General features: G+C 40.7%; 1 protein-coding gene and 1 pseudogene across 1 annotated transcript in view; both read right to left on the minus strand.

Annotated features, from left to right (window-relative positions):
* Window positions 1-7,234: 7,234 nt before the first annotated feature.
* LOC129829821 (uncharacterized) overlaps window positions 7,235-22,022 on the minus strand; it is a 47,012-nt gene continuing 32,224 nt past the window's right edge. Inside the window, exons 6-9 of the mRNA XM_055891757.1 lie at window positions 20,068-20,176; window positions 19,855-19,907; window positions 11,976-12,128; window positions 7,235-11,424 (exon numbers count right to left, since the gene is read on the minus strand). Of these exons, the coding sequence (XP_055747732.1) occupies window positions 11,242-11,424; window positions 11,976-12,128; window positions 19,855-19,907; window positions 20,068-20,176 (498 nt within the window). The 3' untranslated portion in view covers window positions 7,235-11,241. The remainder of the gene's footprint in view (window positions 11,425-11,975; window positions 12,129-19,854; window positions 19,908-20,067; window positions 20,177-22,022) is intronic.
* LOC129829822 (RAB7A-interacting MON1-CCZ1 complex subunit 1-like) lies at window positions 13,664-15,616 on the minus strand (annotated as a pseudogene).

A 22,022-nucleotide genomic window follows, 5' to 3' on the forward strand; every position in this document is an offset into this window, starting at 1 on the left:
GCCTCGGTTTTGTTGCTAAACAACCAACCCGTCTATTCTTTAAGAAACTATTCCTTAGACCGTGTGTAGTATGTAACTACTATAACCTTACATAGTCCTGAGAAAAATATCAGTGGAATTAGGGAATGATTTAGTTCATTTTTACTCAACGACACTGGAATCCTATGGGACAGTTTTACCTGCTACGGTCCTGTTCTCCTCTCCTCTCCCCTCCTCCCTCTCTCCCTCCATCCATTCCTGCCTGATATTATCTTACCATCAGTGAGGGGAGATGGGACATCAGGGGCGCGTCTTGGCAGGAAGAGGAAAAACATGACGTGTCGCACAGCTATGATTATACCAAGGGAGACCCGCCCTCCATGAAAACAGCCAGCTGAGATTTTTTTGTCCCCCCAGGGGTGGGGGGTGTGGGGATGTTTTGTCTACGGGTGGGAGGGTTGGAAAGATGGAGGGATGGAAAGGAGGGATGGAAGGGTGGAGGGGCTGTTGGGGGCTCAACCCAACCTGGGATTTGTCTAATATGGGTGTGGTCCAGTGGTCCTCCCTCACAGTAAATACTCACCCCACCCCACCTCCACCCAGACCCAGACACATCTGTCCTGTAAAATACAGATGGCTTCTCCCGGGAAAGGCTGTTTCACTACTGGAGAAAGAAGTCCTAGTGAAATAACAGTTAAATCATTCAGAGATTTCTCAATATGGAGCTAGACAACACAATATTCCTGCCAAGATTTCTTTCACTTAAGATACAAACGATAACAGTGCAGAGACTGATTTACAGACAGAATCTTTCCTGCTTTTCTGCATTTTTATTTAAAGCCTTTTACTGAAAATGTATCTCTATGCTTTAAACTACAATTCCTGAGAGTACTTTAATTCTAATAAGATATGGCTCTACTGTGTACTGTGATTGTAATACTGCTTTTCTACTGTCATATACTGTTAATTAAGGAACCTGGGAACATTCCAAGAACATTAGCTAAGATTCCCATTAAGTTCTAGTTAGGGTTGTATCTAACGTTAGGATGATAATATCCCAAAAACATTCAAGAAATATTTTTAATTAAATATCCTTGGAATCTTCTCCTAACATTAATTAACATTCAGTGCAGTACATGTGTAACAACCACCACAGAACATTCCCTAAAAGTTATGATTAGGTTTCCAGGTAATGTAATAACACAATGTACCAGTAATGTTTTTCCAGAAAACCAAAATTGGTTCTGTGAAAGTTCCCAGAACACAACAACTGTCCAGTCATGCTGATGATTGTACAATGTTTGTATTAAACATTTGCCTGATGTTGTAAGAATGTTCCCTGAACACATTTTGTATGTTCTGTAAAGGTTCCCAGAATGTTCCATTAGGTTGTGGGAACAGTCTAGCTTGAACATTTTGGGGACGTCACAAAATAAATGTTCCCAAAACACAAAAAACGGTCCAGTTGTGCAGATGATTATAAAATGTTTCTTTCAGAGTGCAAAAAACATTTACCTGATGTTACAAGAACGTAACCAGAACACATTTTTTCTTTTGTTGAAAGGTTCCCAGAATGTTTCATTAGGTTGTGGGAACAGACTGGTGGGAACATTGTGGGGATATAACAAAAGATATGTTCCCAAAACACAAAAATTGTCCAGTTGTGCGGAGGATTCTACAATGTTTCTTTCAGGGTGCAAAAAACATTTACCTGATGTTGCAAGAATGTTCCCAGAACACATTTAGTCTGTTCTTTAAAGGTTCCCAGAATGTTTCTTTAGGTTGTGGAAACATTGTGGGGATATGAAAAGAGAGAGGTTCCCAAAACACTAAAGCTGTCCAGTTGTGCTGACATTCAGATAATGTTTCTATCAGGGTGCTAAAAACATTCCTTTAATTTTACAAGAATGTTGACAGAACAGCCTTTCTGAATTTCCAAAGGTTCCCAGAACATTAATTAGGTTTTGGGAACTGTGTGGATACATTGCAAGAGATAGGTTACCAAAACACCAAATATGATGACATTCACACAATGTTTACGTTGCACCGGACATTCCCTTAACTTTTTATGGCTGCAGGGACAGTATTGAGTAGCTCTGATAAAAGGTGCCCATTTCAAACGGCCTCGTACTCAATTCTTGCTCGTACAATATGCATATTATTATTACTATTGGATAGAAAACACTCTCTAGTTTCTAAAACCGTTTGAATTATATCTGTGAGTCAAACAGAACTCATTTGGCACAAACTTCCTGACCAGGAAGTGGAAAGTCTGAAATCGATGCTCTGTTCTACTTCCTGCCTATACATGGGCATGATACGTATTAGTATACGTGCACTTCATACACCTTCCCCTGGATGTCAAGAGGCGGTGAAAGAAGAAATTTCGTGTTTATCTTGGTCTGAAGTGGAATACAAGCTCTTTGTATGACGTGTCCGCCCATTTCCTGTTTTCTGGAGAGCGCGAAAGGGGACTTGGATTTGCCTTCTGTTTAGCTGCCGTTATAGGCGACTAATATCTCCGGCTTTGAATTTATTTGATACATGTGACCATATCATCGTAAAGTATGTTTTTTCAATATAGTTTCATCAGATTATTGAAAATTTTTCGGGAGTTTTGCCGTGTTCCGTTCTCTTCCGTTTGTTGACATGGAGAGCTTCGAGCCACTTGGCAAGTGTGCTTGCTAATTCAAGAGGGAAAATGAACGTTCTAAATCCAAACAACGATTGTTCTTGACAAAGGATGTAACGATTGTCGTACTCCTCCTCCTCCTCGGAAGAGGAGAGAGGGATCGGAAGACCAATGTGCAGCGAGGTATGTAGACATAATGAATTTATTAAACACGACGAACACTGACACGAACTATACTTGAAAAATTTACAAAATAACAAACAAACAACGTAGACTGACCTGAACATGCAAACTACATATAACGAAGCCCGCAATGAACAGGGAAAAAACGAACGAGACGAGACAGTGCCGTGTGGTGCAATAAACACAGACACAGCGACAATCACCCACAAACAAACAGTGAGAACAACCTACCTTAATATGACTCTCAATCAGAGGAAACGTCAAACACCTGCCTCTAATTGAGAGTCATACCAGGCAACCCATAAACCCAACATAGAAACACAACACATAGAAATGCCCACCCAGCTCACGTCCTGACCAACAAAACAAAGGATTAACACAATAACTAGGGTCAGAACGTGACAAAGGACACCTTGTCCAACATTCTGATGGAAGATCACCAAAAGTAAGAAACATTTTATGATGCTATTTCATATATCTGTCGTGCATGTGAACTAGTCGCCGGCGCCCATCTTTGGGGTACTCAGCTATACCGAAGCTGGATGTCGTAATGAAGTTATTTTTTAGAATTCTAACACTGCGATTTCATTAAGAACTAATGGATCTATCATTTCCTATACAACATGTATTTTTTAGTTATGTTAATGAATAGCTATTTGGTCAGAATATGTGTGTCAGAAAATGTGTCAGAAAAATATCGTTGCTGTTTAGACGTTGTGGAAAAAGTAGCTAAGATAGCAACATGTATAACCACTGATTTCAGCTCTAAATATGCACATTTTCGAACAAAACATAAGTGTATGTATAACCTGATGTTATAGGACTGTCATCTGATAAAGAATATCAAGGTTAGTCAAAAATGATATATCCTTTGCTGGTTTGTTACGATCGCTAACTTTTACTGCTGGGAAATGGCTTGTCTTTCTGGCTATTGTGGTAAGCTAATATAACGCTATATTGTGTTTTCGCTGTAAAACACTTAATAAATCGGAAATATTGTCTGGAATCACAAGATGCCTGTCTTTCATTTGCTGTACACTATGTATTTTTCAGAAATGTTTTATGATGAGTAATTAGGTATTTGACGTTGGTGTCTGTAATTATTCTTTCTGCTTTCGGTGCAATTTCTGATTGTAGCTGCAATGTAAACTATGATTTATACCTGAATATGCACATTTTTCGAACAAAACATAGATTTATTGTATAACATGTTATAAGACTGTCATCTGATGAAGTTGTTTCTTGGTTAGTTTGGTTGGTTCTTGGTTAGTTAGGTTGGCTTTGTGCATGCTACCTGTGCTGTGAAAAATGTCTGTCCTTTTTTTGTATTTGGTGGTGAGCTAACATAAATATACGTGCTGTTTTCGCTGTAAAAGCATTTTAAAAATCGGACATGTTGGCTGGATTCACAAGATGTGTACCTTTCATTTGCTGTATTGGACTTGTTAATGTGTGAAAGTTAATATTTAAAAAAAATATATTTTGAATTTCGCGCCCTGTTGTCATAAGTGTACCGACGTTTTAATGTTTTAATGTTGCAAGAACATTTTGTGATATTCATGAAGGTTGCACAGAACATTCCCACAATGTTGCATATTGTTCCACAATTTCCAAATAAGGCCATTTTTATGACATTCATAGCATATTTGTTTTAGGTTTAATATAATAGTCCATTGATGTTCACGCAATATACACTACCGTTCAAAAGTTCGGGGTCACTTAGAAATGTCCTTGTTTTCCATGAAAACATACATGAAATGAGTTGCAAAATTAATAGGAAATATAGTTGTTGACAAGTTTATAAATAATGATTTTTAATTTAAATAATAACTATGTCCTTCAAACTTTGCTCTCGTCATAGAATCCTCAATTTGCAGCAATTACAGCCTTGCAGACCTTTAGCATTCTAGTTGTCAATTTGTTGAGGTAATCTGAAGAGATTTCACCCCATGCTTCCTGAAGCACCTCCCACAAGTTGGATTGGCTTGATGGGCACTTCTTACGTACCATACGGTCAAGCTGCTCCCACAACAGCTCAATAGTGTTTAGATCCGGTGACTGTGCTGGCCACTCCATTATAGACAGAATACCAGCTGACTGCTTCTTCCCTAAATAGTTCTTGCATAGTTTGGAGCTGTGCTTTGGGTCATTGTCCTGTTGTAGGAGGAAATTGGCTCCAATTAAGCGCCGTCCACAGGGTATGGCATGGCATTGCAAAATGGAGGGATAGCCTTCCTTCTTCAAGATCCCTTATACCCTGTACAAATCTCCCACTTTACCAGCACCAAAGCACCCCCAGACCATCACATTGCCTCCACCATGCTTGACAGATGGCGTCAAGCACTCCTCCAGCATCTTTCTGTTTTTTCTGCGTCTCACGAATGTTCTTCTTTGTGATCCGAACATCTCAAACTTAGATTAGTCTGTCCATAACACCTTTTTCCAATCTTCCTCTGTCCAGTGTCTGTGTTCTTTTGCCCATCTTAATCTTTTATTTTTATTGGCCAGTCTGAGATATGTCTTTTTCTTTGCAACTATGCCTAAAAGGACAGCATCTAGGAGTCGCAGCTTCACTGTTGACGTTGAGACTGGTGTTTTGCGAATACTATTTAACGAAGCTGTTGAAGACTTGTGAGGCATCTGTTTCTCAAACTAGACACTCTAATGTACTTGTCCTCTTGCTCAGTTGTGCACCGGGGCCTTCCACTCCTCATTCTATTCTTGTTAGAGCCAGATTGCGCTGTTCTGTGAAGGGAGTAGTACACAGCGTTGTACCAGATCTTCAGTATCTTGGCAATTTCTCGCATGGAATAGCCTTCATTTCTCAGAACAAGAATAGACTGATGAATTTCAGAAGAAAGTTCTTTGTTTCTGGCCATTTTGAACCTGTAATCGAACCGACAAATGCTGATGCTCCAGATATTCAACTAGTCTAAAGAAGCCCAGTTTTATTGCTTCTTTAATCAGGACAACAGTTTTTAGCTGTGCTAACATAATTGCAAAAGGGTTTTGTAATGATCAATTAGCCTTTTAAAATTATAAACTTGGATTAGCTAACACAACGTGCTATTGGAACACAGGAGTGATGGTTGCTGATAATGGGCCTCTGTACGCCTATGTAGATATTCCATTAAAAAATCAGCCCTTTCCAGCTACAATATTCATTTACAACATTAACAATGTCTACACTGTATTTCTGATCAATTTGATGTTATTTTAATGGACATTTTGTTTGTGCTTTTCTTTCAAAAACAAGGACATTTCTAAGGGACCCCAAACTTTTAAACGGTAGTGTACATTTTACCCTGTCTTGGAGGTCCTCATAACCTTTCAATCACATTTAGAAAATGTTATACTTACGTTTTACCTAATATCACCACAACATTCTCAGGATGCAAATGTGGAGCATAAGAAAGCAGATTGGAATACATCCCCATTATGTTTCTCTCCAGATTTAATGGATATTCTCATTTGAGGATTGTAGTCCCACTATTAGGTGATATAGACACACATGCCATTTTAATTTAATTCATAGGACATTTGAACAGCATTTAACTTCTTATGGCTGGGGGCAGTATTGAGTAGCTTGGATGAATAAGGTGCCCAGAGTAAACTGCCTGCTACTCATGCCCAGTTGCTAATATATGCATATTATTAGTAGATATGGATAGAACACACTCTGAAGTTTCTAAAACTGTTTGAATGATGTCTGTGAGTATAACAGAACTCATATGGCAGAAAAAAAACAGAGAAAAAAATCCTATCAGGAAGTGGGAAATCTGAGGTTTGTAGGTTTTCAAGTCTTTGCCTATCCAATATACAGTGTCAAATTTGGTCCTATTGCACTTCCTAAGGCTTCCACTAGATGTCAACAGTCTTTAGAACCTTGTTTCAGGCTTCTACTGTGAAGGGGGAGCGAATAAGAGCTGTTTGAGTCAGGGGTCTGGCAGAATGCCATGAGCTCAGTCAGGCGTGCGCCCGTGAGAGTGAGCTCTGTTCCTTTTAATTTCTGAAGACAAAGGAATTGTCCGGTTGAAACATTATTGAAGATTTATGTTAAAAACATCCTAAAGATTGATTCTATACATCGTTTGACATGTTTCTACGAACTGTAATATAACTTTTTTGACTTTTCGTCTGGACTAAGTGCCTGCGCCTCTTGAATTTGGATTTGTGAAATAAACACGCAAACAAAAAGGAGGTATTTGGACATAAATTATGGACGTTATCGGACAAAACAAACATTTATTGTGGAACTGGGATTCCTGGGAGTGCATTCCAATGAAGATTATCAAAGGTAAGTGAATATTTATAATGCTATTTCTGACTTCTGTTGACTCCACAACATGGCGGGTATCTGTATGGCTTGTTTTGGTGCCTGATCGCTGTACTCAGATTATTGCATGGTGTGCTTTTTTAAAATCTGACACAGCAGTTGCATTAAGGAGAAATATATCTTTAATTCCATGTATAACACTTGTATTTTCATAAACATTTATGATGAGTATTTCTGTAAATTGATGTGGCTCTGCAAAATCACCGGATGTTTTGGAAGAAAAACATTACTGAGCATAACACGCCAATGTAAACTGAGATTTTTGGATATAAATATGAACTTCATCGAACAAAACATACATGTATTGTGTAACATGAAGTCCTATGAGTGTCATCTGATGAAGATCATCAAAGGTTAGTGATTCATTTTATCTCTATTTCTGCTTTTTGTGACTCCTCTCTTTGGCTGGAAAAATGGCTGTGTTTTTCTGTGACTTGGCGCTGACCTAACATAATCGCATGGTATGCTTTCGTCGTAAAGCCTTTTTGAAATCGGACACTATGGTGGGATTAACAACAAGTTTATCTTTAAAATGGTCTATAATTCTTGTATGTTTGAGGAATTTTAATTATGAGATTTCTATTGTTTGAATTTGGCGCCCTGCACTTTCACTGGCTGTTGTCAACCCGATCCCTGGTTAGCTCATGGTACTCTGCCAGACCCATGACTCAAAGAGCCCTCATTCCCCCCTCCTTTGCAGTAGAAGCATAAAACAAGGTTCTAAAGACTGTTGACATATAGTGGAAGCCTTAGGAAGTGCAATATGACCAATATCCCACTGTATTTTTGATAGGCAATGAGTTGAAAACCTACAAACCTCAGATTTCCCACTTCCTGGTTGGATTTCTTCTCAGGTTTTTGCCTGTCAAATGAGTTCTGTTATACTCACAGACTTCATTCAAACAGTTTTAGAAACTTCAGAATGTGTTCTATCCAAATCTACTAATAATATGCATATATTAGCAACTGGGCATGAGTAGCAGGCAGTTTACTCTGGGCACTGTGACGACCCTCCCACTGTCTGCCGTATTCTCTCTTTGTTCTTGTTTCCTTATTAGGATGCCGGTGGGCGGAGTTGGGAGGGTCATCAGCTACATGGGAAACACCTGGGCTCACTGTCATAGGATAAATACACCACTTCCCCATTCATGGAAGAGACTCTCTCCATGCAGACACCTTTACAGATTTAGTTGTGTATCGTGGTGGTTTTTTGGTTGTTTGCTTTGGCACCTTTCAACACCCTGCATCATCACATTCATGCATGCTAAACACTCACTTATACTACTGATTACTGATTATACACACCATTGTATATTGTACTTAGTTAATAAATATATTTTGTTATTCCTTATCTCCACGTTGTCTCCCTTTTGTTACGGGCTTTGCGCCGGTTCGTGACAGCACCTTATTCATCCAAGCTACTCAATACTGCCCCCAGCCATAAGAAGTATTTGGCTAAGGTGTATGTAAACTTCCGACTTCAACTGTATCTGTTTAAAGTAAGAATTGTTGTGGACTAGACTGATCCCAGGCATGACGTCGCTCTAGTCTAGCCTCTGGGTCACATTGTGGCTCTTTGTCTCTGAGAGCACATTAATATTGCAGATTTAATTAACGGCCTTGGATTCATATTTTCTTTTCGGATTGGGCTGTGGGGTCACATTGGTGTCTTGTAATTATACGGAGATGGTGGCAGCTATCCAACCGTCTACCAGATGAAGTGACAGAAAGTCAGATCCAAAAATAAGGGCTGAATATAGCTTGGTTGTGCAGATTTCACGATTGTCTGAGAAATACTTTCCACTCTCATCTAACAAATTGTCTATAAAGAGAGTGCAACTTATACACTTGTCCGTTTCTCTATCAAATGTTAACCCGCCTGACACCTGGATATCACAAAACATGATCAGTACTGATCAACAAAGATACAGCTGTGTGAGGGATGTTTTCTTTGCCCCACCCAAACACTGAAAGACAAAACTGTGAAGTGATGTCATAACTACTGCTTATGCAAACCAGCTGTGTGACCTTATGGGATACCATGGTGTGTGTGTGTGCTTGTTTGCAGTTGCGCTTTAACACATTCCCCCCCAGCCAAAACCTTGCCTGTATATCTTCCCTCCAACACAGCAGATAGGACTGAGTGAAGTAAAGAGAGGTATCTAATTAAGTTGTTGAGAGGGCTATAACTTTTCTTTACACAGGAAATTAGATGAAATTGTCATGATTTAAAAAAAAAAAAAGTATTTTATTTTCCAAAATCTATTCTTATCGTGAACTTTAGGATGCTAGTAGAATTAAAACAGTCATTCTGGAATGTAAAAAAATACAGAAAATGAAGAAAAATAGAACTGAAAGCAAGGTAACACTAATGCGCTGAAATTTCTCTAAAACGGCAATTTCTTCCAGTTAGATAACCAGCAGTACTCACTGTTTTGCTGAATTTATTAAAATAACATAGTGTTGTAATGTTATGTATAATGGAAATTGTGACATTCCCCTTAGTTCCTGATTTAAAAAGTCAGCAATATGACTTCATCATACCCAGCGGAACGACTCTCAGCTTGTAGATATGTAAACAAGAAGTCATCCTGCTGTGTATACAGTGTACTTTAACGATAGATTGGGCTGGGTTGTTAAGAACGCCGCTCTGCAAAAATGTAGTATTGCCAAGCTTTGAACAACATATATTTGGGCAACTAGGCTAACACACTAAAAGAGACCCAAACACTACCTTGATGTCACAAAAAGCAGCAAGTAGTTTCTCCATATGTTCACTCCTCCTCCCTCTACAGTATACAGTATCTCCGCATGGCAAGCTGGTGAAAAGGATTTCTTTGGCTTAGAACCAAGCAAGTGTGAATACACAAAAATCAAAACACAAAACAGAAACATCATATTATATAACATTGTTCCGTACAATACTGTATGTATTAAGTGTCTAATTATATACTGTTACAAAGGTATTAAAAAGAGAATAATACTGACTTATTTAAAAGGATTGGCATACCTGACCTCTTTATATACACGACACTGTGTCCCAGACCTTATACACATAAGTCTGGTATGGTTTTCAGCAGTCACCATTGTGACACTGTGTGGATCTAGTTTTTCTAACTTCTGTCAGGCCATTGGCTTATCTGGGTTTAACTTGCAGTAATGAAGGGGAGAATTCCTTCCTGCTTCGTCTCCTACAGATTGATACAGTGAGATTAAGCACCAAAAGAAGACCCCTCTCCAGGTCACTACTGGGGACCTATCTCCCCAAGCAATCACCTTGTCTGCTTATTTTAATCAATTGTATTCTAACATTTTTGAGTGACACACATGTACATTCTCGCACAGACACACACACTCACATGCCAACACACATCTGCCTGTACACCCAGAAAACAAGCAAAAACACACACTGCTTTTACACACACAGCAACACTCCTTACACGCACACGCACACACAGAACACAATAACACAAACATAATCAAACTAGCTCAGCTTCCACTCTGATATGTTTGTAAACAGATTCAAGAATGTGTTATTTTATTTTCTCCTTTTTATGATCAACTGAGGACCAATTTGAGTGGTAGTGATGCAATGCTTCAATTTATGGTTAAAGGATTTATGGAAGGAAGCTTTAACCTGATGACATGTGAAGGCAGGGCCCCTCCTGGGCATTGAAAATGACTACATGGTTGATGTGACCCAAGCTGCAGTCTTAGAGCCACTGGTGATTGACAACATAAAACCCTCCATCCCCATCACCCAGTACTAACCCTGGCCCTGTCTCCATCCCTGTATGATGTCAGCAACCCAGGGACAGTGACACAGCCCTCGGCATCATCATCATTCACATTATCATCAACACCTGTTCATTGTAATCTTAGAGTTACTTTACGATGGGGTTGTCCCTCCATTTTAATTGTTGAGGCATGTAGCCGAAGTGGGGCAGACAGAGAGTCTGAAGGAGTGTTTATGTGAAGGTTAAGAGGGGTAGTTCTAGTCCCTAATGTCCATGGTAGGATGGGGTCTCTGGGGTGTTCTGGGGGGGAAAGGTTGGTGTTGGAGGAGGGGTGTGGGATCTGATCCATTCTTTTCCAGGTGTTCTAGGGGTCTTCAAAGCTCTGTGTCTGCCGTCTTGGTAGTGGAGTGGCCGTTGGTGGGAGGGGGCTGGGTCTTGGCGGCCTCTTGGGAGTCCCCGTTAGCAGGCTTCTCCAGGATCTCAGGGGGGTTGAGAGGGGCAACAGACACCAGGGTGTTTCCGTGGTTCTCCTCATCGACTGGGTACGCCTCCTCAGCCTGCACACACACACACACACACACACACACACACACACACACACACACACACACACACACACACACATACACAAACACACACAGTCAACATCAACAGGCTGCTCATCAATTATAAACAAACATTATGGATGTCTTTCCTCCACTAGCAGCACTGACTTTGTTACTCTCTGAGGCACATACCCGGTGTAGGGTCTTTATCATGTGACATCACTACTGACTGGTCTTAGAGAAAAGTAGCTGTAGCTTTTTGACCAGAAGATGAAACAGTTGTATGCATACATGCACACACGTACAGACACACGCACCAAACACAGACTCCTCATCTCCTTACATTGCTCCACGGCACAGTTGGCCTATGCTCAAGGTTAACTAGTGGTGCTAAAATGTATGATAAAATAGTATACAACCAATGAATTACAAGCTAAAGTCATACACAAATGAGATCTAGAAAATATGTTAATAGCTCTAGAGTAATACACCTAGAGGCCTAGAGGTAGAGTCAACCAAAACAATGGTCAGCCAGGGTAGCAAGAGATAGAAGGTGAACTGACCAGCCTCATGCCCTTGGCGTTGTGTCCACGGTTGTTCTTCATATAGTAGCATCCGATGATGGCAGCAGCCAGCAGCAGGCCAGTAATGAGCAGGGGCACCAGTACTATGGGAGTGTGTGTTCCCCACTGAGAAGCTGCCTTCACCACACCCAGCTACACACACACACACACACACACACACACACACACACACACACACACACACACACACACACACACACACACACACACACACACACACACACACACACACACACACACACACACACACACACACACACACACACACACACACACACACACACACACACACAGAGATAGAGAAAGATCTTTGGTAATAGATGGAGCCATATCCCGCTGGGCAAAACGTGGTTGACTAAATCTTGTTTCCATGTCATTAAAGCATTTTTTTTCCCTATGTGGTGTTGTTGACTCAACATGGAAAACTGATTGGATTTACAAAAAGTCAATGTAAGGGATTTTTTTAAAATCCCAATTTGAACCTAAATCCAATGTCATGGTGATTTTTTTTTTTGATTTCACGTTGAATTCACGCCAGTTGACAACTCAACCAAATGTAAATCAAAAATAGACTTTGAACTGATGTCTGTGCCCAGTGAGATCATAGTGACTCTAGTGATTTTTTTTTGTTAGGACATATCTTATAGAGTTTTATACGCAAAGACACACACGGAACACCTATAAAAGACAATAGGCTCAGCTGGCGGCCATATTGGATTTCGACATAAACAAAAGTATAGAAAAAATCTGGCAGTTGTCTTTCCTAAACGATGGTGTATAGATGGACCATACACTTGCGAAATGTGCCACCGATAAATTAGTATTACTATTGAAAAGGGACAGATGAAGACGTCAGGGTGCCAAAAGCAGTACAACAAAAATAACATTCACGACATAGAAGGTACGATGATGTATCAGATTGTTTACATGCTAGCTCATCTGTTTGTCAGTTTGTTTGCCTGCTTGCTAGCTAACGTTAGCTGATCTCGTAATCAGCTAAACAGCTAAACTAGCTAACTAATTGTTCATTCAGGAATGTGTCAACTATGAAGACATGGGCTGTTTTCAAGTACGGCCTAGCAAGTGTGTGTCCTTACTTGCAAGCCAATGACAAATGTAATAAATAAATGTTTCAAATAAAAAAATATACAATACAGTCCAATAGAGTAAATTACATTCTACTGAACTGATTCTTTACACTACATTTGCTTGTTTTGTCACATAAACTGAAATTACGCAAACTATTCGAATTTTAGCAACCAGTAAATGGCAGAGCGATTTCCGCATATACATATATATTTTTTTGAATTTCAATTTATTTTGTTAATATTCTTATTTTAATATAATTATTATTCTACCACATTCTCAGAGCAAAACATATTCCCAACCAACAGTCTGAAAACTGGAAGATAAGTGCTTCTTGCAGGAGATGGGGAGACTCACATTTCATTAACATCCCTCCCTACCCTAGCCCTTCATTCTTCACCTACCCTTGCCCCAAACTTCACCCCCTCAGTCTTCACCTACCCTTGCCCCAAACTTCACCCCCTCTGTCTTCACCTACCCTTGCCCCAAACTTCACCCCCTCAGTCTTCACCTACCCTTGCCCCAAACTTCACCCCCTCTGTCTTCACCTACCCTTGCCCCAAACTTCACCCCCTCTGTCTTCACCTACCCTTGCCCCAAACTTCACCCCCTCAGTCAGTCGGAGCCTTTCAGAACGGAAAGAAGTTGACCATAGAAACTGATCCATCAGATTTTTCCTCCCTTAATGCTTAGCATTACAATTTGGGGTTTGATCATCTGATCCTAGATCAGTGCCTAAGGGAAACTTGTACCCATAGCCCTCCCTGGTTCACTGTAAGATACTTAGGATTTCCTTGGCATTCTCTGTGTTCCAGGCCTGGCCATGAAGAGGGCCGTCACAGACAAGCATGTATTTGTGCAGGATCTGTGTCCCAATGTCCCGGAAGTGAAGCCAGTCCTCTTTGCGTTCCGTGGAATCCACGCTGCAGTTCTCGTACTTCACTGCCCAGAAACACATCTCCCCTATTGTACATCATCGTCAGCAGGTGGGTGTCTGAGAAGATGCCTTCAGCCAGGAAGTTGGCAATAGCAGAGTCGTGAAACACCACCCCATTGTTGAGCTTAATGGAGTTTCTCACCTGCAGCATCCTCATCAGGTAACGTACGCCCTCCTGAAGACACTTGAGGAACTGGCTTTGTTCTTCTTGATCCACTGCTTGCGTTGGTGGAGTGTGTGGCGGTACATGTAAAGCAGTGCTCCACGTCTCCAGTAGAGGCACTCTAACACCTCTAGCCCCAGCACTGACTGCACCTCTTGGGCCAGAACCAGTCTCCCGGCCAGCACCTCTGGCTCTGTGAGGTCCTGCAGCAGCTGTTGGATCTTAAAGGGTGAGCAGTCCTCCTGGAACTCCTGGTTCACCAGCTTGTTTTCCTCATAGAACATGATGTCCAGGATCACCTGAGTGTAATCCTGAAGCAGTTTAGGTAGACTGTTACTCTCCCCCCTTGTCTGTAAAAGCTTTTCAACTTGTCTAGTATTGAAGAAGCATTCTGTAAATAGTCATCATCTTGTTTCTCGGTTCTGAGGCTGGCTCACTTATTGACCAACTCAAAAATCCTTCTCTCCAGTGCGAACGCCTGTCTTCTGCAGTTGTCGGCCATGACTAAAACCGCGATTTCTGCATAGTGCATCTTTAAGAGTGACTGATGACGTCACAGCTAGCACGCACTCAGTGTTAATTAGCCTGACTCCCAAGTTCAGCTAGTCACCTGTGTCTGTATGTGCAGAGAATCTCAGTTTTTCTAACATTATAACTCTAACCGTTTCATTCTTACCTGTGCGTGAATGCCCAGAGTAAGTACAGCATTTGTTTCCTTATGTCATATTTTTCGACATTGTACAGCATTTTATACACTTGTTTTTATGCTAGCTAAGAAACTACTTTTAGCCACATTTTGCCTGTCAGCTGAGTAGCTAACGTAAACTCACCCCATTCCGTACAAATGTGCGTAACCGCGACATTCAAATGAGGCTACAAAGAAAACTAATGGGACTGTAGCGACTTGAAAATGGGACTGAGTTTACTTCAAAATCTGGGGTGTGAACTAGGTTTCTATTCAAGCGTTGATCGACATGGTGATGGCTCTATAGTATTGGAGAAAAGTTGAAAAAACTGATCCTCCGTTACATCTTGACGTGTCATGTCGTAACGTAGAGCACGCATAAAGCAACTATTTCTGTCTTACAATCTCTCTCCACCAGGTGTAGCGCTTCTCTCATCGTTTAAAAACAAGAAATGGACAGAGACGGGGGTAAGGGGGGATACCTAGTCATTTCTTTCGTCATCATTGCATGCGAATCATCATTCTCAAAGCCGCTGTTTACTTCTAAGATCCCTTTAGCACCGCCCTAAAAAAACAGATTCAAATTCGACACAAACCTTCAAATAGGTATGTAATGACACATTATATAAACTCTTTATAGTGTTTTATTTACATTTTAGAGGTGATACGGTGATAAGTTGGACAGATTGAGTGAAAAAAGCAATTTTCCCACACGATATCTGTCCTTCTCACTACCACGCATTAGTTCCCCCCCCCCCCCCCCCCCCCCCCCCCCCCCCCCCCCCCGCCATTTTTAAAAAGACCCAACGGGGCTCATTGCCTGCTTGAATTATGCAGAAACGGGCAGTGTTTAGGTCATGTAATCGATTTTGTTGGAAAGAGGATAAATTGTGCTTTACAATGGTATTGACATTACAGTTGATCTGGAAGTAGTACGTTTTTGGGGTGCTAAAATAAGGGCAATTGTGCGGACCAAGGCGATGTACGAGTTTACGTGAGTTTATGTTAGCTAAGTTGTAGCCATTTGTATGTTGTTTTTGAGGCACTGTATTGTTATAGCAGATTATACATGTTTTTCTTGTTTGTTATTGCTAAATATATGTGCCTTATTATAGACAAGTTAACCCCGTTTCCATGATTTCTGGTAGATCATCAAAATAAATAAATCACTTCACGTTTTTGGAGTCATTCTGCAGTTTTTACCTAATTAAGTAGAAAACTATTGGAAATGAATGATGAAAGTTAATTTATATGCCTAAAACACAAGTTGATAATTATGCTGTTCCTGCTTCCTGTTGACAATAACTTTTAATAAATAGCCGAGTGTCAAAAGAGCGTTTTGAAGTGTCCAAATCAATAATCAAAAAACAGTTAGATATATTGAAAACCTAAACGTACGACCTACACATACATGTGCCACAAAAGTAATCACATTGCTTATATTGTTCTTTACGAGCATCTTATAAACTGCATATGCACCAAAACCGCTGTTGTTTTGACAACAAGTGGCAATTAATCACTCATATTGATAAGGGGGAAATCAAGTTGTATGCACTGTTGAAACTAGCACAACTCAAAAACCACATGGAAATATTGTTTGCATTACTTGATAAAGGAAAACCGTCTGAAGACAACCAGCTACATTTTGGAGTGATGCATTTTGATTTGGGGGTCGCCAAAACAAAAAGAGAAATGCGACACTTTGTCAATTTGTTAATCACTGATATTGATATCACGTTGAAATCAATAGAGCAGAGCAGAAAGTTGTATGTACTGTATAAACTAACACTATTCAAAAGGCCACAGTGTATCTGGTTTGAATCTGAGAATAATTTGTATATCACTGGTTAGAAGAGAATTTGCTGTCATTTAAATTCTAGAATGTTGGATGGAAGTGTTTTTTGTTGTTGTTTTTTTTCTTTGTTATTTAACTTCAACGAATCACAATCCGCCATAGGATATCAACAGTGGCAAGAGTTGGCTGTTATTTGAGTGATAATTTGACTCTCAAATCGTATTGCTGTGAGGCTTTTATACAGAAAGCACCCCAAATGTTCCCTGCCATTTGAGTTTGAAAATAACAGTGGAATTCTAAGTCCTAAAACTACTATGACAAAACCAACGGTACAAAACCAATAATATTGATCTTTTTTAAGCAATCGATTTTGTGTCATTGTGATTACTATAAATGTTGACACTAATATCACTAATCTGAGGTAAAAAGGATGTGTAATTACCATCAATTCAATGTGGCCAAAATATAAGGTTGTCCATGTACAGGAAATTAGCACAAATAATCGTATGTAGCTTTATTGGACAATCTCACAGCTAAATAAAGCACTGAAACCTAAACATTTATGGTAAACTTCAATCAAGATTAAAGACCAGTTAACTGTAAAGGAACAGTGTCTCTCCAGGGCACAATCTCTATCTCTTTGCCTGCATACAGTACCAGTCAAAAGTTTGGACACACCTACTCATTCAAGGGTTTTTCTTTATTTGTACTATTTTATACATTGTAGAATAATAGTGGACATCAAAACGATGAAATAACACATATGGAATCATATAATCATGCATTCTCTCAACCAGCTTCATGAGGTAGTCATCTGGAATGCATTTCAATTAACAGGTGTGCCTTGTTAAAAGTTAATTTGTGGAATTTCTTTCCTTCTTAATGCGTTTGAGCCAATCAGTTGTGTTGTGACAAAGTAGGGGTGGTTCAGAAGATAGACCTGTTTGGTAAAAGACCAAGTCCATATTATGGCAATAACAGCTCAAATAAGCAAAGAGAAATGACAGTCCGTCATTAGTTTAAGAAATGAAGGTCAGTCAATCTGGAAACTTTGAAAGTTTCTTCAAGTGCATTCGCAAAAACCATCAAGCGCTATGCTGAAACTGGCTCTCATGAGGACCGCCACAGGAAAGGAAGACCCAGAGTTACCTATGCTTCACAGAGTTCAAGTAACAGACACATCTCAACATCAACTGTTCAGAGGAGACTACGTGAATCAGGCCTTCATGGTCGAATTGCTGCAAAGAAACCACTACTAAAGGACACCAATAAGAAGAAGTGACTTGCTTGGGCCATGAAACATGAGCAATGGACATTAGACCGGTGGACATCTGTCCTTTGGTCTGATGAGTCCAAATCTGAGATTTTTGGTTCCAACCGCTGTGTCTTTGTGAGACGCAGAGTAGGCGAACAGATGATCTCCGCATCTGTGTTGCCCACTGTGAAGCATGGAGGAGGAGGTGTGATGGTGTGGGGGTGCTTTGCTGGTGACACTGTCAGCGATTTATTGAAGATTCAAGGCACACTTAACCAGCATTGCCACCACAGAATTCTGCAGTGATATGCTATCCCATCTAGTTTGCGCTTAGTAGGACTATCATTTGTTTTTCAACAGGACAAAGACCCAAAACACACCTCCAGGCTGTGTAAGGGCTATTTGACCAAGGAGAGTGATGGAGTGCTGCATCAGATGACCTGGTCTCCACAATAACCTGACCTCAACCCAATTGAGATGGTTTGGAATGAGTTGGACTGCAGAGTGAAGGAAAAGCAGCCAACAAGTGCTCAGCATATGTGGAAACTCCTTCAAGACTGTTGTAAAATCATTCCTCATGAAGCTGGTTGAGAGAATGCCTGATATAGGATTACAATTTAAAAAATCCAATAGATAACCCTATCACATTTTGTAACATATCCTATAGGATTTATCCTCTAGGATAGAATCCTATAGGAGTCCAATGGGACTGGTTCCAAAATCTGATAAGATTTTCTATTGATTTTCTATTTCTATCTTTAAAATTGGAATCCTGTAGGATTTCTTTACTAGGGGTTAAGCCATGCCACACTGGCTGTATCTATGGAGTGGACTCTGGGAAGCTATTGGAGATTCCTCTATAGAATTAGGAATTAGAATACTAGAATGGACATGAACCTTCTTATGATGGTCCAAAGATCAGCCATTTTGGTCAGGGAGTTGATCAATCATGGTTTGCCAGTGCTGTGATAAGATATTAAGTAAAACAATGAATGTGAAGAATTTATCTGCACTGTATGCGTGTTAGCCAGCTAGCAAGACAGTTTTAGAGGAATGATTCCGTACATTTTTCAAATTAACTGCCAATACGCCAACATTTCATTAAAACAATGCAGTCAAGCCACAGCCACACACTGGCGGAAATCAGTTGATGATAGGATTTATACAAGTTGTAAATGCAACTAGTACTGATATTCTATCATATAATAGCACTCACAGCTTTAAAAGAAAAGAACATCTGAGACATTTCTGGTCTTTTACATACATTTTAGAGGCTATTTATACATATAAAACCCATATAAACTGTATTTATAAATAAATGACAATATTTTAGGTTGACTATAATTCCATTACGATTGCCAGTGCATCACATGCCTACTTTTATTTTCCTGCATAAGTTAAAGCAGGAAATGCATCACCTGTGCCTGTACTGCCATTTATTCCAATTAGACTGGTTTTGGATTGTTCCCTGACCAAGATGGCTGCCATTTTGTCCCCATTATGGAACTTTGAGGGTTTATGACATTGCCCCTCTAGTAATATAATAGGATCGCTATGGATTCCTCACTCTGGTACCTGGGGGACTGTTCACGTCATGGTTAGTTCACTACCCGACTTTATGCCAAGCCACTTTGTTATTTCTATTAAACCAGATTGTGATTTGTAAGTGGGACCCTGCATAGCATTCCACTGCCTGGTTGGTTTCCTACATTGTCCATATCTCTCTCTTATAAAACTATCATGGTACCTGTGTCGCAGTCCATTTAGAGTTGTGTACATAAAAGATAGCATGTGAATCAATACATTTTCCCTTCCATCTATCGCTATGGGGATGATGGCTATACAGTAGCTACAGTTGTTAAAAGTGACCGGGAATAAGAAGAAAATAGGCCTAGTTTTCTGCTCCCATAAGTATGAGTGTGTTGAAGTGGACATACCTGGCCCTTGATGCCTTCACTGACCAGGCTCTCTGACAATTCTTTGACACCACCTGTAAGGAGAGACCAATGGGAGTTAGAAAAATACCTTCTTGGTAATTCAGTGACATATTCAGATTGTCTAGATTAGAATACTATAGCTTTCCAAGAAACTCATTACTGTAACGTATTGTTATGATTATCATTGTTACGAGGCAATACAGGGAAACCTACCATCAGCGCGTGTCAAAACCAATGTGTTAGAGTTCTCTTCCTGGAACACTTGAAGTTTGCAGTCCCCTGTGCACCAGGCTGAATCCTCCAAGATTCTCTTGGTCTCCAACTATGGGGAAAACATGTCAGTTTAACAATCATATATTGTTATGCTCAACTCTCAACTATAAACACAACGATTTATGTGTTAAAACCACATCACCTTGATGATGACACTGATCTGTTTATTCTCACAGAAAGCCAGAGGTCCCCAGAGTATTTTGGCACGCCCTGTTCCAGTGACCCAATGGGAATAGGCTGCGCCGACTGTTGTGGTTCTCCTACGCAGGGAGGATGTCTATCCTCATCTTAACGTCACCACACCAAACACACAATGACGGTCATGGTTTGAACCGGATACAAACATACACTCTGCTCTCTTTCTCAGCGTTCTCTCCCATCCTCTGTAGAGCTAATGCCTCTCAGATGCTTCACAGTAGACTTGCAGTGTTAAATGTTATGTGGGTGTGCGTGTGAATCTGTCCAGCTGAGTGTGTGAGTCAGTGTGTTCACCACGCCATATGGCTTTGTGTTTGCGTAATGGAAGATGGATAGCGTCGGATGGAAAACAACTCGGCGACCACACCCCATCTCTCTCTCTCCCACCTTGGTCTTGAACTATGATATCATCACATTGCACAAGGGCCTTGGGATGGGAACTCTCCCTCCCCACTCTGTGTAATGCGATCCAGACACCGCTTCTCTTCCCCATAGGCCGCTATGTGCAAACACAGCATCCTCAGTCAGGAGTTCCACATCTACAGCTACAGCCTGGTCTCCCTATAACACTTACTATGGGTAGGAAGGAAGGAATCCTGCACAGCCCACATCAGCTCCCCATTCCTACTACTCTACCCTACAGTACTAAGCTAATCCGTGTTTAGTATCCTGTCTCCTTCTCGTCTTCCTCTCTCTGCCTCCTGTTCCCCCTGCCCCTCTCTCTCTCCCCCTCTCTCTCTCCCTGCTCCACCAGTGACTCATTAAAGCTACGCTCAGGATCTCTAACGTTCGTCACAGTGGGCCTCTCTCAGGGATGACCTCAGCCTCACTATTGGCAACCATAACACGATGTCTGCATTTCTATTTATTTTCATTTAGATAGAAATGGGCTCTACGAGATTGCCGTTTGTGATTGACATCTAAGGCCTCGAGTGAGACTGGTGTGTGTGTTCTTTATAGTAATTGTGTTATTATTAGCTGCTGCCATTTATAGTGTTGACTGAAACCTCAGAAAAGGGGACAGCGTTTCTCATGGGAATTTACAGGGATGTTTTTTAGAGAACACATTCCAGGACTTTTCTCATTGAGAGATTTTCCACTACTTTGGAGTGGATCTCGGTTCATGAGAACGGCTCCATGGATAGAAGGTGAGAGATAGACATTACTCTTGTCTTCTCAAGGCTTTCCCAGCAGCTCACCCACTCTCTGTGAACGCTTGTCTTTTTTCACTTGTTTCAGACCTGGTCCCCAAGCCAATTTCTCTGTTTGAATCATGCTAGGATTAGCAGGCTAGACCCACACGTCAATCCCTTATTGTTCTGATAAGGTGTTTGTTTTTGTACATGGGTACATGTCTTCATGGAATTATCATGTCATCAGTGAACACTACCATGGTGTTTCATTCCATCTCACACCGAGGGTTCCACTACACCAGTTCCACTCTACACACCCTGCTATTCTTCCATTGACCTTTGGCCCCTGGAGCACACAGAGACGCCCAGGGAGGAAACATTGTCCTCCTCCCCGTTTGTCTTCTGTGACGACAGACCGACGGATGATTTAGAACGGCTAAAGAATGTCTGAACACAGATCTGCCTTTATCAGGCCCCATATTTCCAATAAGATATTTGGAACATATTCATCTTAAACATATTAAGTGGAATGAGACAGAGACTTCCTCCCATGCCAAGGCGGGA

The sequence above is a fragment of the Salvelinus fontinalis genome, chromosome 31, assembly GCF_029448725.1.
Source record: "Salvelinus fontinalis isolate EN_2023a chromosome 31, ASM2944872v1, whole genome shotgun sequence".
Lineage (NCBI taxonomy): Eukaryota > Metazoa > Chordata > Actinopteri > Salmoniformes > Salmonidae > Salvelinus > Salvelinus fontinalis.